At 40.7% G+C, this 17,637-nt stretch overlaps 1 protein-coding gene and 1 non-coding gene across 2 annotated transcripts in view; both read right to left on the bottom strand.

Annotated features, from left to right (window-relative positions):
- The window catches only part of LANCL2 (LanC like 2), a 53,414-nt gene that overhangs the window by 11,859 nt on the left and 23,918 nt on the right, over positions 1 to 17,637 (bottom strand). Inside the window, exons 3-6 of the mRNA XM_032305083.1 lie at positions 8,327 to 8,534; positions 7,315 to 7,462; positions 6,111 to 6,257; positions 2,428 to 2,610 (exon numbers count right to left, since the gene is read on the bottom strand). Coding sequence (XP_032160974.1) covers positions 2,428 to 2,610; positions 6,111 to 6,257; positions 7,315 to 7,462; positions 8,327 to 8,534 — 686 coding nt within the window. The remainder of the gene's footprint in view (positions 1 to 2,427; positions 2,611 to 6,110; positions 6,258 to 7,314; positions 7,463 to 8,326; positions 8,535 to 17,637) is intronic.
- Positions 17,426 to 17,533, bottom strand: LOC116569736. The gene has a single exon (XR_004277167.1). It is a non-coding gene; the product is annotated as a U6 spliceosomal RNA (small nuclear RNA).

Below are 17,637 nucleotides of genomic sequence, written 5' to 3'. Positions count from 1 at the left end.
AGTTTAGGGGCACCTAGGTGGCTCAGTGGGTTAAGCCTCTGCCTTCAGCTCAGGTCATGGTCTCAGAGTCCTGGGATTGAGTCCCACATCGGGCTCTCTGCTCAGTGGGGAGCCTGCTTCCTCCTCTCTCTCTCTCTGCCTGCCTCTCTGACTACTTGTGATCTGTCAAATAAATAAAAAAAAATCTTAAAAAAAAAAAAAGAGTTTATGCCAAAACCCTAATCAATTATTATGGTTACTATTATATACCTTGATATATGAACAATCTCCAACATCAAATATTACAAATAAAGATGCATTAAAAAGATAAAATTACAGAAGAACTACTGCTTACAATGCAATTACAAAATGGGCAGAGGACCTGACTAGACATTTTTGCAAAGAAGACATGCAGATGGCCAACAGACAATGAAAAGATATTCAACGTCACTTATCAACAGGGAAGTACAAATCAAAATCATAATGAGGTATCATCTCACACTGTCGGAATGGCTAAAATCAAAAAGACAAGAAATCACAAGTGTTAGAGAAGATAGGGAGAAAAAGAAACCCTGGTGCACTATTGATGGCAATGTAAATTGGTTCAGCCACTGTGGAAAACACTATGGAGGTCCCTCAAACATTTAAAACTAGAGATAACATATGATCCATTAATTCTACTAGTGGGTATTTGAACAAAGAGAACAAAAACACTAATTCAAAAAGATTATGCACCTCTGTTTACTGCAGCATTATTTATAATAGCTAAGATATGGAAGCAACCTGGATGTGCACTGATAGACAAATGGATAAGAAGTGTGTGTGTGTGTGTGTGTGTGTGTGTGTGTGTGTGTGTGTCTATTACTCAGCCATAAAAAAGGAGATCATAGCCATTTGGTACAACATGGATGGACCAAGAGGGTATTATGCGAAGTGAAATAAGTCGAACTGAGAAAGGCAAATACCATGAGATTTCACTCATGTGGAATCTAAAAAAGAAAAGTGAGTAAACAAACAAAAAGCAGACTCACACCTGTAAATACAGAGAACAAACTTATGGTTGTGGGGGGATTGACAAAATGGGTGAAGGGGAGTGGAAGCTAACAGGCTTCCAATGGTGGAATGCATACGTCATACGAATCAAAGGCGCAGCATAGGGAATAGAGTCAATGACACTGTAATAGCATCGCGTGGTGACAGACGGCAGCTACACTTGTGGTGAGCAGAGCATAATGTAGAAATTGTGACATCACTAAGTTGTATGAAGTACTACAAGTCTGTGTGTCAACTACATTCAAAGAAAAAAAAAATTAAGATTTTATTTATTTATTTTAGAGAGAGAGTCCGAGGGACAGTGGGGCAGAGGGAAAGGGGGAAGCAGACTCGCTGCTGAGGGAGCCTGATGTGGGACTCGATCCCAGGACTTCGGGATCATGACCTGAGCCAAAGGCTGATGCTTAACCGACTGAGCCACCCAGGTGCTCTCAAATTAGAAATTTAAAAAATAAAATAAAACGTGGTATAGTCTTCTAAAAAACTTGCTTGAAAACTTTTTTTTCTTTAAATGTGTATTATTTTTCCAAAAAATGCTAAAATACTTAAATATTGCAGGATACAGTAAGCTGTTTGTAATTTCAACTTCTATGTAATAATATACTATGAAAACATACTTAAAGACAACTAAAAAAAAAGCAGCATTGTTTGCTTTCAACTTATAAGGTTAATTCTTAGTCTAGGAGAGAAATCAAATATATTCCTAATATTATACCCAAATATTATCTTGAGACTACCAGAATTAATCAGTAAAGGTACTGCCTATTTTTTTTTGTAATACCCCATATATGTAAAACTTTGAACATCACACTCCTCCCTTATGAATGATTTTATAACAATTTGAAGGTCAAATTTAAAGGGCCCCAAATAAGCATCGTCGTCCAGGAATGAAGCTTATTCAAGCAAGAAAATAAAATGATGTGAAGTACAACAAAAAAGCATTTGGTTATAATAGTGCCTACTGCCTTCTCGGATATTCACATGCAGAATGTAAATCCTTACTTTGCTGCCACCCAGGCTTTCTTTTACACATGAATATAATCCCTGTTAAAACACACACGCATTGGGGAGGGTATGTGCTATGGTGAGTGCTGTGAAGTGTGTAAACCTGGCGATTCACAGACCTGTACCCCTGGGGCTAATAATACATTATATGTTATTAAAAAAATTAAAAAATTAAAAACAAAACAAAAAAAAACCACACACATGCACTCACAGCTCCAACTGCCGGGGCAAGATAAAGTGAAATAGGGAGACTTAATTTTGTAAAAACATCGATTGTGAAGGGTTTTTTGTTTGCAATCAAATGGGCTGGCCAAAACCAGACTGAGAGCCTGGTAGAGGAAAGTGGATCTCCAAATATCCAATGCGTGTGACACGAACGGCGACACTGACCTTGTAGGCCTGCATGAGCATGTGGATGACCCCGGGGGCGCCGTGGCACCAGTGGACCAAGCGATCTGTTTCATTGCTCAGCGATGACGGGTAGTTTCCAGAGCGGAATCTTTTGTGGCGCACATAATCGATACTAGGTTTCACCATTTCTGTCAGGGTTTCTTGGTCCACTTTTGCTGCTGGCTTTAAACAGAGGAAAGCAAAACATTTATTTTTCCTTACTTTTTTTTTAAAGGGTTTGTACTGTAGCTACTATAACAAAGCCTCAAGGCCTCAATTACCTGGAATACCGAGAAGCATATAAAGCTCAAATTAAGTCAATTATCTGGTTATTTAAGACTTGGGGGGGACCTTTCTTTAGTTCAATTTGTTTTGAGGTCGAAGCCGAAGTCTGAAGGCCATCTGCTGGAGAATTCTCTCTTGCTCAGGGCAGGCCTTTGACTGACTGAATGAGGCCCATCCACATTATGGAAACGGCTTTACTAAAAGTGCAAGCATCTATGGGAGTGCTGACAATTATGACTCCATCTCCGGCCCCCCATCTTGTTCCTGTTCGCTCGGTGACCTCTGCTGTGGCTACGTGCTCTGGGCCCCTGGGAGACTGACACATGTACCTTAGAAATGGTGACCAAGTCAGGGACTGGGGGAGGCTTGTTTTGGCCTCTCATGAATTTGTCCAAGGTAACACAGTCTTGCCCTTTCCTGATGCACAGACGGGGGCCCCAAGATCTCCGTAAAGGGCAGTTGTCAGTTAGGTGCCTACAAACCCTTTGAGGGTGTGCAGTCCCTCTGACCTCACTACAGTGCCCTCTGCACATTCCCTCCGTCTACACAATCTATGGTCTAAGGTCTGGTCTTCGCAGAGAATAACTAGGCAGCTGCTGTAGATCGTCCTCTGCTGCCCTCCCCCGGTCAGAAAGTCACCCTGAATAAAACTCTGTAGTCTCTGCTTCATTTTCTGGTCTCCAAGTGTCTTCTCAGACGGGGGATACTTTACTGTCCCTCCTCACCTTCTAATGCCATTTAAATGTAAATCTCACCCAAAATGTCCTCACAGAAATATCCAGAAAAATGTCTGATAACTTACCTGGTCACTGTGGCTCGGCCAAATTAGTAGAGACTAAGAGCCATCTCAGACAGCCAGCTAACATTTATAATGGGGGCTCTGAAACTCCTACATCAGGCAACCTTTCAACCGAGCAGTTCCTCCAATAACAAAATATAACAACAACAGCCCAACTTCAATCCCCGTCGGGGCAGGGAGGGCCGCCCAGAACCTGGTGGACACGCAGGCCTGCCCCTGTGTTTGGTTCTATGCTTCACTTCAACTGTCTCCACACTGGCCTTTCTGAAGCTGCAGGATCTGGTTCAGTTGCTCCAGACCCTTCCACCTCCAGCAGGAGTCAGGGGAGGAACAGTCAGTTCGCGGGCCATCTCGCTGATGGAGATTCAGTGGCTCCATGTGAAGATTTTCAAAGCCGCCCTCCTGCACCCACACCTCCCCTGTATGCACACGCGTTCAGCTCTGCCTCCCCCAGCAACGGCACTTCTGGTCCCTGGGGCCCCGGTGCTGCCTCGCGGATGCGCTGGCTTCCAGGGCATCTTCCTCTGACCCCATGCATGATCCACCTCTGTCCCGTCTGGTCCCCCGCTGCTCTTTCCTCTACTCTCAGTCTGTGTACATGTACTCTGGGGCCCCAGAGTGTCTCCTAGTCTCATCAAGGAAGTTGGGTTTCTGGGGTTTTTTGTTTTTTGTCTGTTTTGAGCTCTTTTTCAAGAGGAGAAATGTCTTTATTCTGCCATCCTGAAAGCGAGTTTAAGTCACATTTTCAGTTTTCGTGCGGCCTCTTCTGAGAGCCTCCCCAATGAAACCGCACAGCAGAACCTACAGCACCACGCATTCCCCCGCTGCTCTGAGGAGCGGCGTTAAGTGCCTGGCTGAGCGGACAGGTGAGACCTGCCTCTGGCTTGGGAGCTGGTGTAGCACACTGCGACCTGTGATTGCTACAAGAAAACTGACATCGATTTCTATACAGAATCCTGCCTGAATTACAGCCTAAAGCGTATTCTCACATTCTTCACTTTAAAGCAGATAAAGGGGACAACTTTGTGACTTGCGTTTCTCTCAAGGAAGCCCCTGATATCCAAAAAAATTAACCTAAATATCTACATCTAAACTTTAAGGTTATGTCTTACTGGTGTGGTTTTCATAGGGTTCCATTCCCCTAAGGGCATCATTTAAAAAGAAAGTTTCAGGGGCACCTGGGTGGCTCAGTGGGTTAAGCCTTTGCCTTCGGCTCAGGTCATGATCTCAGGGTCCTTGGATCAAGCCCCGCATCAGGCTCTCTGCTCAGAGGGGAGCCTGCTTCCCCCTCTCTCTCTGCCTGCCTCTCTGCCTACTTGTGATCTCTGTCTCTCAAATAAATAAAATAAAATCTTAAAAAAAAGTTTGAAAGCCTAGTGTTAACACATTTTTTGCAGAAATAGAAAATATACACAAACTACCAGTGTTCCAAACTAATAGCGCTATTTTAAAATGAGCTCTGGAAACCCAGTTACTTTGAAAACGTGTCTGCACCATAAAGAAAATTCATAAACTGGGATATGTACACTTTGCTTCCTACAACAATAAACAAAGAGAACTAATTACCAGAAAAGGGGTTTTCGTCCCATGTAGATATGGATTTCTTTTAGTGGTAGAGTAGGTTCAAAAAAAGGAATCTGAAGTAAAAAATTTCTCGCTTTTAGTTAAAAAGTTTTAATCCAAATGCTAATCCATGTTCCTTAACTTACTAGCTGTGTGATTTTTTAGCATTAATTAACTACTCTGTTATGGGTGTGGTAAAGAAAGGCTTAATTAAAAAAAAAAAAAAAAAGAAAAGGCTGTGTAAAAAGCAGGGAGGGGAACCAGAGGCCCGGAGGCTGAAGCAGGGTGAAGCGGTGTTGGCGGGTGGTGGGGGGGTTTTCTGCCTGCCTGACGCAGCAGTGACCACTCCAGACGGCAGGCACGACTGAGAGACGAGATCATAACCACGACAAACCAGTTATAGGTTTAGAACAGGTTTAGAACACAGCTGGTAGCAAGTTGGGGTGTGTGAACATGAAAAAGTCCCTGTCTCCGTTGGGATTCTGGAGACCCTTTCTGCTCCGAGGGTCCCCTCCGTTCAGAGTCACTACTGCAGTGCGCAGAAGGACGCCGACAGAGGAGGAATGTGGGCAACAGACCCGACTCGGCACAAAACCAAGTGGAGAAGGTGCTCTCGGCACCTCGCTGTCGGGGGGGCCATGAGGCAGAGCTTAGGTTTTCATGATTCAAGGGAGGATCCTTCTTTTCTATCAGCCTGCTTGACTTACACTAAAATTTCCATCCCCATTTACTCTTTGGCCAAATAGTTTCTTTTCTTTCTTTCTTTCTTTTCTTTTTTTTTTTTTTTAAGATTTATTTATTTGAGAATCAGACAGAGATAGCGAGAAGACAGCATGGGCTGGTGTGGGGGGGTGTGAGGAGGAGAAGCAGGCTCCTTACTGAGCAGGGAGCCCGATGTGGGGCTCGATCCTAGGACCCCGGGATCATGACCTGAGCAGAGGGCTGACACCCAACCGACTGAGCTACCCAGGCACCCCATGGCCAGATACTTTATACCGTGGCCCCTGTCTTAGCATTTCCGAGTGCTCTCACCCACCTGCATTAACATGTAGTAGATCCCTGTCATGCCGTGGGCCGCCCCCACGTACTGCTTCCGGTGCCACTGATACAGCAGTGGGCAGCGCTCGGCCTTCCTTTCTTCCCTTGACAGAGTCTTGCCGGAGTCAATGATAGCACTGACCACCTAGGAGATAAGGCGACAGCGTTAGTCTAGAAAACTTACTAAAACTGCTTTCATCTCCTTGACACTAACAACTCTCTATTGATCACTTAATCTAAAAATCTACAAGCAGTCAGCAGCCACGACTGTTACCTTTAGTTCATAATAAATACAAGCAGAGAAAAATCAGAAGACAATCTCAGGACAGAAAAAGAAATGAGGAAGTCAAACCACAAGACTGAAAGTTCTTGGGAAGAACAGTTTACTAGGATCTAGTAAAACTTCCTATAAAAACTCTTACTTAGTTGCCTCGTAACTGCAACGTTTCCTCAAAGGACTGGCACTATATCTTCTAGGAAAGGCTGGAGGGATTAGCCTTATTTATGGAAAGGCTAATGAAATGAGGTCTCTTGTGGCCTGCAGAGTTTAGTTAAATCAAAAGAAGAGCCTGTCTGTAGTGACTATGTAGCAAAGGCACAAAATGTTCCCTCCTCTCCTTTCTCCCTTCATACTTTCGGTAACAGTGCTCCAGGTTCTAGCTGGGTGTCTGGCCTGTTGGCCATAGACAGACACAGTCCTTTGACTATTTCTGGAAGTAGGAAGTGAGCAGAAGTGTAGCAGACAACTTCTGGATCGTGGCCTTAAAAAAGAAGCTGCTTATCTTCTACTTCCTCCCCTGTCTTGAGCCGATGGGTACTCGATTAGCTTTGGGCGGGCAGGCAGGCAAGGGCATGGCCCTAGGATATGGTAGGATACAAGAGAAGAACCCAGATCCAGAGCTGTATGTGCCGGGACTGCCTACCAGTTCGGATGCATTAGGAAAGAGAAATAAATATCCTGTCTTTCTGAAGCTGCTGCTGTTTGGTTCTAGTAAAGACAGGTGAATTAACAGGCCCAAGAGGGGGACAGATTTAAAAAAAAAAAAAAAAATTCCAAGAAAGGAGAATAAAGGAGCTACATATTGCCTATATGAGATCCCTTAAGAAATGACTCCTACCCAGAAGCAGTGTCCAGCCCCTAATGGTAGGTTGGGATGGTAGAGATGACGGGGTGCCCACGGTTGATGCCAACCCCACAGTACCTCTTTAATAGCTGACTCACACACGGTGCCTGGACCGATCTCCGTGTTCAGGTAGAGTAAGGCGTACAGGTAACCTGCCCGTCCGTAGAGCAGCTCGTCGGGGAGGTCTGAATCCCGGCACACAATGGTCCTCTGAAGCTGCAAAAGTCTATCCAACAAAAACAATTCCGTTTCCCCAGAGAATGTTCGAAACACCTCTTCAGGAAACTGTTAGTAACCCTATCGCTGTAGAAGTTTCCTGTTATTTATTTTTCATTTAAAACTAAGGAATGCAAACAAATGGAACCCAAACAACAAAAACTTCTCCACTACACTCATCTCCCTCTCAGATATCACAGTAACAACAACACACCTTTCTGTTCAAAATATCTACCTTGATACTAGCCTAACCCACGTGAGAGATGATAATCAATTTTGAAATCATAATTAGAAGAAGGTGATTTAAAATTTAAGAGAAAATAGTACTAAATAAATAAATAAAAGGAAAAAAAAAGAAAATAGTACTAAAATGTAGTCAATGCTTGGGAATTAGCTTGACTCAGTCTATCAGTCAAGAAACATCAACAGATACTCCACCAGGCACCAGGGGAGTGGAGTCTGACTTCTATCTCTTCCAAAACAGAATATAAACCAGAGGGGCTATAAAAGGTTTACACTGGCTGTTCCAAAACAACTGAACCTAAAAATAACTTAGTTATGATAGCAGATCTAAGGCATATAAGCTAATTTTTGTGCAATGAAGGCAACCAAAAATTAATTACGAAAAGGATCAAAGTAACATGAAGAAATATGTTTGTTTCTCCCAAAATTAAGGCAGACGCAAGCTTGATAGAAAGGAGGCACGTGATCTTATCATCACACTCAAGGTTAATATGCAAACCTCTTTACTTCTTGGAAAGACCTGCTGGCAATAGCAGATGAATTAAAAAAGAATTTTCTTTTTGAATGTCTTCCTACAGGAAGACCTTGATCTGAGAAGTTAGAGTAAATACTTCCAGTTTTAAAGACTCACTTTGTGATGCATTCCTGGGACTCGCAATCACTTTTGAGTTTATGATACACCACAGCTCCTACAGCAAGGGGTCCAGCATCCCCACAGAGGAAGGTGACCCTGCGGCCATTCAGGTTGCGAAGGGTTCTCTTTACGTAGTCCAGGGATCGGAGCAGGTAGGTCTGGTCACAGGTGACCCGGTACAACTGCAGGTACAAAAGGGCTATGCCTGGAAAAATCCCCCGGCCCCAAAGAAAAGCATTATTACCTTCCAGACATTATTTTGCGATCACCTGAAAAACTTACACAAACCCTCTGTTTCTGAAGGAGCATCAGCAAACTAATTACACCTGGCACATCTTTTAAAAACAGAAAGAGAAAACCTCTCAGGGTAGAAAAACCTGAACCGAGTTTAAATCCCTTCTTTTGCTAACTGCTCTTTTAGAGTGATTCAGTACCTCCTAGACAAGGTAAAAACCTAAGACTGCCCACACATTCCCATTTTCCGTACATTCATTTCAAGATTTTACTCCTTCTCTGTATTTTAAGCTAACTGGATCCTTTCCTTTCTACTTCTCATATAATCACTTCTTCCTACCTTACCCCAAATTAAATCATGACTTTCTAAATTTTACAGACCTACCAGGCTCCCCACCAAGCAGGACCCGATGCGGGGTTTAATCCCAGGACCCTTTCTAAAAAATTAGAAAATTTTTCTATTTCTCACAATTTTTCAATTGTCTTTAGTGACCAAACTATCCAAATGGCCAACCGACCAGTGAGACAACTCACAGTTTATGGAATAAGCCATATGACGCAGAGTAAGGTAACAAACACAGAAGACAGAGTTTATCACCTATGCAACTTTCCTATCTCAAAATTTTAATTTATTTATTATTTAGGGAGAGAGCAGACCATGAGCTGAGTGTGAGCCCCCTGTGGGGGCTCCTTCTCACAACCCTGAGATCACGACCAGAGCTGAAACCAAGAGTCGGATGCTTAACCGACTGAGCCCCCAGGTGCCCCGTCACCTTCCTATTTTAAAGGACAAATCCAGACACTTAGGTGAACCAGAGAGGGGTCATCTTCTGGAAATCTCCAGAGGATGACCTATATAGCTTCTGGAAGAAGCCTGCTATTATTCCTGGCCTCCAGTCACTATGATGGCTAAGTAAAAAAAAAAGATCTGTATAAATATGCTTAATAAAATATGTTATGGAGAAAGTACTGAAAGAAATGACAGGATGGTGAAAAGGACAAAGAGAACATTTATTCATGTTAGATGGGGATTCTCTCATATTATGTTCTTTGTCTAACATCCTACGCTCACTTCTGTTAGTTTCCATTTTGCTTTTTATTTTGTTGTGATGTTTCACTTGAGTGTAACCGGCACGCGACGTTCCAGCAGTCTCCAGTGCACCACACGGCGCGCTTTACCAGCTGTGTTCTGCTGTGTGTTTTGCTTTTTAAATTTCTCTAAATAGGTAGTTTCTTTTTCTTTAATTCTCCATTTCGGAGCATCCTATTTCACTTTCAAATGCTTAACAGCTCTCTCTCTACATGTATCTGAAAAGTCCTTTTCTCATTATCTATTTCTTGAAAGTTGTTAAGTTAGATATAAAAGTACCCTATTTGTAAGCCTTAAAAAGTGTCCTATAGGGGTGCGTGGGTGGCTCGGTGGGTTAAAGCCTCTGCCTTCTGCTTGGGTCATGGTTCCGGGGTCCTGGGATCGAGCCCCGCATCGGGCTCTCTGCTCGGCAGGGAATCTGCTTCCCCCTCTCTCTGCCTGCCTCTCTGCCTACTTGTGATCTCTGTCTGTCAAATAAATAAATAAAATCTTAAAAAAAAAGTGTCCTGTATTTAAGCTGTTTCTGTATTCAAGAAATTGAAATTATAAACATATAGAAAGCAAGCTGAAAGTGAAGTACCTACAAATTTCAAACATATTTATTATAAAAGGTTTACAAATAAGTACTTCACGATTGACTCAGAAATCCTTAAAAAAGAGAATGATAATGTGGTCAGCCTGTGAACATTAAAACCTATAGTTATAGATGTATTCAACACTTAAATATTGTAATTAATTAAATAATTAATTTTAGAGATAGGGAGGGGCCGAGGGAGAGAGAGAATCTTAAGCAGGCTCCACATCCAGCACAGGGTCCAATGTGCAATAAACATTGGGGTGCATGTATCTTTTCAAATTAAGTTTTCTCCCTTTGGAAAAATACCCAGAAGTAGAATTGCTTGGATCACCTGGTAGTACTATTTTTAATTCTTTACATTTACTTTCCCACCAAAAGTATACTATGGCTCCCCTTTCTCCACATCCTTGTCATCATTTTTCATCTCCTCTATTTTTAACAAAAGCCATCTTAACAGGTATAAGGTGATATCTCATTATGGTCTTGATTTGCATTTCTTGATAATTAGTGAACACTTCTTCAGGAATGTGTCAGCCATTTGCATGCGTTCTTTGGAAAATATCCACTTAGGTCCTTGGCCCATTTTTAAAAACTGGATTATTGTTATTATTATTATCATTTTTACTATTGAGCTGTGTAAGTTTCTTATACATTTTGGATACTGACCCTTTAGCATAAATATGGTTTGCAAATATTTTCTCCCATTCTCCCAAAAGAAAATTACCTCTTCTGTTAACTGCTTCCCTTGCTGTGTAGAACTTTTTAGTTTGACATGATTCCTCTTGTTTATTTTTTCTTTTGTTGCCTAAGCTTTGGGTATCATATAAAAATAATCATTGCCAAGATTTGAGTCAAGGAGCCCCTATGAATTCTCCTAAGAGTTTCATGGTTTCAGGCATTACATTTAAAGTCCCTAATCCATTCTGAGTTAATTTTTGAGAGTGGTATGAGATAGTAGTCCAGGTTCACTGTTTTGCACATGACTCTCCAGTTTCCCCAATATGATTTATTGAAGAGATGATTTTTTTTTTCTCCACTGTGTGTCCCCTTGTTGCCTTTGTTAAGGATATTAACCATTTAGGCTGGGTTTATTTCTGGGCTCTCTATTTTGTCCCACTCAGCAATGTGTCTGTTTTCATGCCAGTACCATATTGTTCTGATTACTATACCTCTGCAATATATTCCAAATTCAGAAGTGTGATGCCTCCAGTTCTGTTCTTTCTCAAGACTGTTACTGCTATTTTGGTTGTTTTGTAGTTCCATGCAAATTTTAGGATTTTTGTTTTCCGATTTCTGTGAAAAATACCATAAAACTTAATAGAAATTATATTATCTATAGATTTCTTTGGGTGATATGAATATTTTAACAATATTAATACTTCTGATCCATGACAATGGGATATTTTATCTACATCTTCTTCATTCTTTTATCAATGTCTTACAATTTACAGCACAGAGGTCTTTCACCTCCTTGATTAAATTTATTCCTAAGGATTTTTCTTTGATGCTATGATAAATGGAATTGTTTTCTTAGTTTCATTCTCCAAGTTTCCTGCTAGTCTATAGAAACACAACTAATTTTTGTATATTAATTTTGTACTGAATTTGTTCATCAGTTTTAACAATTTTTTGGCAGGACCCTTAGGGTTTTCTCCCTCCAAGATCATGCTACCTGCAAACAGAAACAATTTCACTTTTTCTCTCTGACTTGGGACAGCTTTTATTCCTTTTTCTTGCCTAACCACTCTGGGTACACGTATATATTCATTTCCTCTTGATGAACTAACTCCTTTATCATTACATAGCAACTGTCTTTGTCTCTTGTTAGAAGTTTTTGAAGTTGAAGTATATTTTCTCTGTCATAAGTATATCCAACCCAGCTCTATTTTGGTTTTCATTTGCATCAAATGTTATTTTTTCCATCTCTTCACTTCCAGCTCTTCCACTTTCTGCAGTCCACTAGAGCTGACATGAGTCTCTTGTAAGCAGCATATTGTTACCTCTTGTTTTTTATCCATTCAATCACTCTGTTTCTTTGGGTTTGATAATCCATTTGAATTTAAGGTACTTATGATATGTAAGGACTTACATATGCCATCTTATTCATATTATTACTCATATTCTGGCTGTTTTATATTTTCTTCCTTCCTCTTTCTTTCTCCTAGTCTGATGATTTTCTGCATTGGTACACTTTGGTTCCTTTTTAAAAATTGCTTGACTAATACTATACATTTTTCCTTTGTGGCTTATATAACATATAACATTCTATTTTAAGCTGATAAGTTAACTCTGACAAAAACTCTACTCCCGCCAACATTTTGTTTCTAATGTCACATTTACATATTCTATATCATATATCCATTTAAAAATGTCATAGCTATAGTTCTTTTTAATATTTTTTGTCCTTCGATTTTTGTGGTAAAGTGATCTACACTACAGGGTCTGAATTTGACTAATACACTTCCCTTTATCAGTGTTTTATTTGTTCATATTTGCATCCTTTCATTGCAGCATAAAGAACTATTTCAGGGGGCACCAGGGTGGCTCAGTGGGTTAAGCCTCTGCCTTTAGCTCAGGTCATGATCTCAGGGTCCTGGGATCGAGCCCCACATCTGGCTCTCTGCTTAGCAGGGAGCCTCCCCCCCCCCACCGCCCCCACCTGCCTCTGCCTACTTGTGATCTCTCTGTCAAATAAATAAAAAAAATCTTAAAAAAAAAAAAAAAAGAACTATTTCAGCATGTCCTGTAAGGCAGGTCTTATGGTAATGGACTCCCTCAGCTTTTGTCTGTGAAAGCCTTTGTCTCTCCTTCATTTTCAAAGGATGGCTTTGCTGGGTATAGTATTTTTGCTTGGCGTTTTTCTCCTTTAAGGACTCTCCTCCCACCCTACGAGGTTTTTGCTGAGAAATCCACTGATAGGTTGATGGGTGTTCCTGTGACATAAGGAGTTTTTTTGTCTCTTACTGCTTTCAAAATTACAAAATTATCTGTGTCTTCGGTTTTAGACATTTTATTACAACGTGTCTCACTGAAGGACTCTTTGGGTTGAATATATACTGGGAATTACAAGCTTCATGAACTTTGATGTTCATTTCTCTCTTGAGATTTGGAAAATTGCCAGCCATTATTTCTTTAAATAAGCTTTCTGTCCTTTTCTCCCTCTTTGTCCTTCTGTGACTCCTCTAATGCACATACATTGTTTCACTTGATGATATCCCATAATTCACATAGGCTTTCTTCACTCTTTTTTCATTCTTCGTAACTTTTTTCTCCTCTGACTTTACAATTATTAATTACATGTCTTCAAATTCAGAGTCTTTTGTTCTGTTTCAGTCTCCTGGTGACGCTTTCTATTGCATTTTTTCTTTTCATTCACTGTATTCTTCGGCTCTCCAATTCCTCTTCAGTTCTTTTTTTGTTTTTATGATTTCTATCTCTTGTTAAACTTCTTTTATATATAGTTTTCCTGATTTCATTGAGATGTCTTCCTGTGTTTTCTGGAAGCTCAATGAACTTCTTCAAAACCATTAATTTAAGTTTTTTCTCAAGCAAATTGTAGCTCTCCATTTCTTTTGTAGGTACTTGAAAATTATTTTGTCCTTTTGCTGGTATTCTTTGATTTTTCATGTTCCTTTAGGTCTTACATTGTTGTATTAGCATTTGAAGAACTAACCACCTCTTCCAGTCTTTACTGTCTCTGGAGGTGGGGGTGGGATGCCTCTGTCAGCCCTGCTAGGGATTCTAAGGCTTTTATCATACCTTCTCTACATATATGCCTACTCCAAACGTCTTGTTCTGTCTTAGTGAATCATAATGATTGTATGACTGCTCCTAATTCCACAAAGTCAGGATACATGCTAGGACTCTCCTGTTTGCTTTCCCTACAACAGTGTTAAATGCTCAAGTTTGTAAGCTCTCTTTTACTTCTACAGGGTTGAGCTGTATTTCTATTTATTCTAACTGTCCACAAAGACTTGTACTCACTGCCTTCAGAGGCACATTCAGTTACAGGGTGGAGCACCATGTGGGTAAGGAGAATGAAATGTCAGAGATGCCTGTGGGTCAGATGGGAGGATTCACAGACCAATTGTCCCCAGTAGCCTGTGGCCAGGCTTCCTAATGGAATGCGTGGTTAGTAAGACCTGCGTTCCTTATTGAGTTCTGAACACTGGTTGCCATGCTCCCAGTGTCTCCCTGCCACTCAGTCATGTAGATCACCCCTGTGTTCTGAAAGAGTGAGAAAGAAAATGTCTTTGATAGCTGTGGAAGCTGCAAACTCACTCACATGTTCTCACTTTCCCCTGTGGGAAATAAGCTTTCTGTCCTTTTCTCCCTCTTTGTCCTTCTGTGACTCCTCTAATGCACATACATTGTTTCACTTGATGATATCCCATAATTCACATAGGCTTTCTTCACTCTTTTTTCATTCTTCGTAACTTTTTTCTCCTCTGACTTTACAATTATTAATTACATGTCTTCAAATTCAGAGTCTTTTGTTCTGTTCATGTAGATCACCCCTGTGTTCTGAAAGAGTGAGAAAGAAGATGTCTTTGATAGCTGTGGAAGCTGCAAACTCACTCACATGTTCTCACTTTCCCCCTGTGGGGGAAAGTGCAGACCAAGTTCGTCTTTTAGCACTAAGCTGTGCCACCTTGGAGATGGGTGACATGGAAACAGGAAACTGTTCTGCTTATTCTCTTCAGTGTTCTCAGTCTCAGATTTTTTTCTTCTCCCAGTGAGTGTGCCCAACTTGTCTACTGGACTCCTAGATCCCACAAAGGTTCTCTCATCTGTGTGTGATTGCCAAAAGCAGTGTTCTTTGGGAGAAAGTTGGTAGAAAACTCCTGTTCCACCATCTTGCTAATGCCATTTTCCTTGGGATTTCCTGTTCTTTCAAGGTTTGGTAAAATTTCCCAGTGAAATTTTGGGGTAGATCTTGAACAACATTTTCAAGTTTTTATTTGGAAGTTTGTCTACTTAGATATTAAATCTCTTCTGGGGAGAGGTTTGGTAGACTATGGAGTCAGAATTTCCATTTCATTTACATTGTGAAATAAATTTATACAATTGAGTTATTGAGTTTTAAGAGTCCTTTGTATATATTCCAGTGAAAAGGAGTATGGCTTCTAAAATTTCCTGTTACAGTGGTTTCTCTACCTTATTTATAATGTTTCTGTGCCTTCTTCCCCTATCTGCAAACTTCTGTTTATATATGGGCAAACTTCTGATCTTAATTATATAATTAAAAGTAATGAATGTCATTATAAGCTCATGCCTGTGTTCCCTTAATCGTATCTTCGTTACGGTCCTCTACCATAGGATGGCTACTTTCTCCCGCCCCTTCTCTTTTTTTGTAAAGGGCCAGACAGCAACTTTTATGTTACCCTTTAAAGTCCCCATTCAGTCTCATTGCAAACTCTTCTATTTCAAAATTCTTAAGAATTAAAAAGAAAAAAAAATACAAATATATATTAGCAATAGGTGAAAGCTCTGGTTGTTCCACATTCATCAGGAATTGGTATTGTCAATGTTTTGGATTTTATCATTTCCCTAATAACATACGATGTTGAACATCTTTTCATATACTTATTTCACATGTGTATTCTTTTTTGGTGAGGGCCTTTTAGTTATGTTGTACATTTGTAAAAGAGTCTTTTTTTTTCCCCTGAGTTTTTTTTTTTTTTTTTTAAAGATTCATTTATTTATTTGACAGAGAGAGATTACAAGTAGGCAGAGAGGCAGGCAGAGAGAGAGAGAGGAGGAAGCAGGCTCCCCGCGTAGCAGAGAGCCCGATGCGGGACTCAATCCCAGGACCCTGAGATCATGACCTGAGCCGAAGGCAGCGGCTTAACCCACTGAGCCATCCAGGTGCCCTCCCCTGAGTTTTTTTTTAAAGATTTTTAAAATTTATTTGACAGAGAGAGAGCACGCACAAGCAGGGGGAGTGGGAGAGGAAGAAACGGGCTCCCCACTGAGCAGGGAGCCTGATGCGGGACTCAATCCCAGGGCACTGGGATCATGAGCTGAGCCTAAGGCAGATACTTAACCAACTGAGTCACCCAGGCTCCCCTCTTATTGAGTTTTAAGAGTCCTTTGTATATATTCCAAAAAAAACCCCTTTATCAGATATGTCTTCTGCAAATATTTTCTCTCTTTTTTTAAAAGTTGTGTTTATTTCAGAGAGACAGAATAAGAGTGAGAGAGAGAGAAAGAGAGAGAGAGCATGAGCAGGGGGAGGGGCAGAAAGAGAGGGAGAAGCAGACTCCCCACTGAGCAGGAAGCCCAACTTGGGACTCAATCCCAGGACCCCGGGATCATGACCTGGGGCAAAGGCAGATGCTTAAACTGACTGAGGCACCAAGGTGCCCCACAAAAATGAGTCTGTGAATTGTCTTCCCATTTTCTTGACATTATCTTTCACAGAGCAGTGTTTAATTTTAGCAAAGAACAGATTCTGATTTATTTAACTAATAATGTCTTTGGTGTCATATACAGAAAGTCATTGCCATACCCAAGGTCATCTAGGTTTTCTTTTATGTTATTTTCTAGTTTTCCAGTTTTCTATTTTACATCTAGGCCTATGATCCACTTTGAGCTAATACTTTTGAAAGATGTCTAAATTAACTTTGTTGCACGTATATGCCCAGTTGCTCCAGCGTCATTTGTTAAAATGACTGTCTTCCCCCATTTTGCTTTTGCTCCATTGTCAAAGACCAGTGAACTGTATATAGTAGACTGCATTTAAGTGAGTCTACTTCTGAGCTCTCTGTTCTATTCTAGCCATCCATTTTTTGTCACTTCTTGCATCACACTCACACTGCTTTGATTGTCATAGCTTTATAATAAATCTTGGAAGTTGGGTAAAATCAGTCCTCTAACTTTGTTCTTTTCCTTCAATACTGAGTTGGCTATTCTGGATCTTTTCCCTTTCCATATAAACTTTAGAATCGGTTTGTCAATATCTACAAAATAACTTGCTGCAATTTTAGTTGGCATTGCACTGAATCTATAGATCAAGATGGAAAGAACTGGCAAGATGCAAGTCTTCTCATCCCTGTACACGGAATATCTATTTAGCTCTCCTTTGACATCTTCCAGAAGACTTTTGTAGTTTACCTCACACAGACTTTGTAGACTTTTTGTAATTTAAACCTATTTCATTTGGGGGAGTGCTAAGATGAATGGTATTATTATTATTTTTTTAATGGACTTCTTCATGAGTTTGTGTCTTCCTTGCCCAGGGGTCATGCTAACCTTCTCTGTATCGTTCCAAATTCAGAGTATGTGGTGTTAAAATGAGCACATATGGTATTGTTTTTTCATTTCAAGTTCCACTTACTCATTGTTACATAGGAAAGTGATTCACTTTTGTATATTAACCTCATAACCTGTAATCGTGCAATAACT

Source organism: Mustela erminea, chromosome 11 (genome assembly GCF_009829155.1).
Source record: "Mustela erminea isolate mMusErm1 chromosome 11, mMusErm1.Pri, whole genome shotgun sequence".
Classification (NCBI taxonomy): domain Eukaryota; kingdom Metazoa; phylum Chordata; class Mammalia; order Carnivora; family Mustelidae; genus Mustela; species Mustela erminea.
This window is presented reverse-complemented; position numbering and strand designations above follow the sequence as displayed.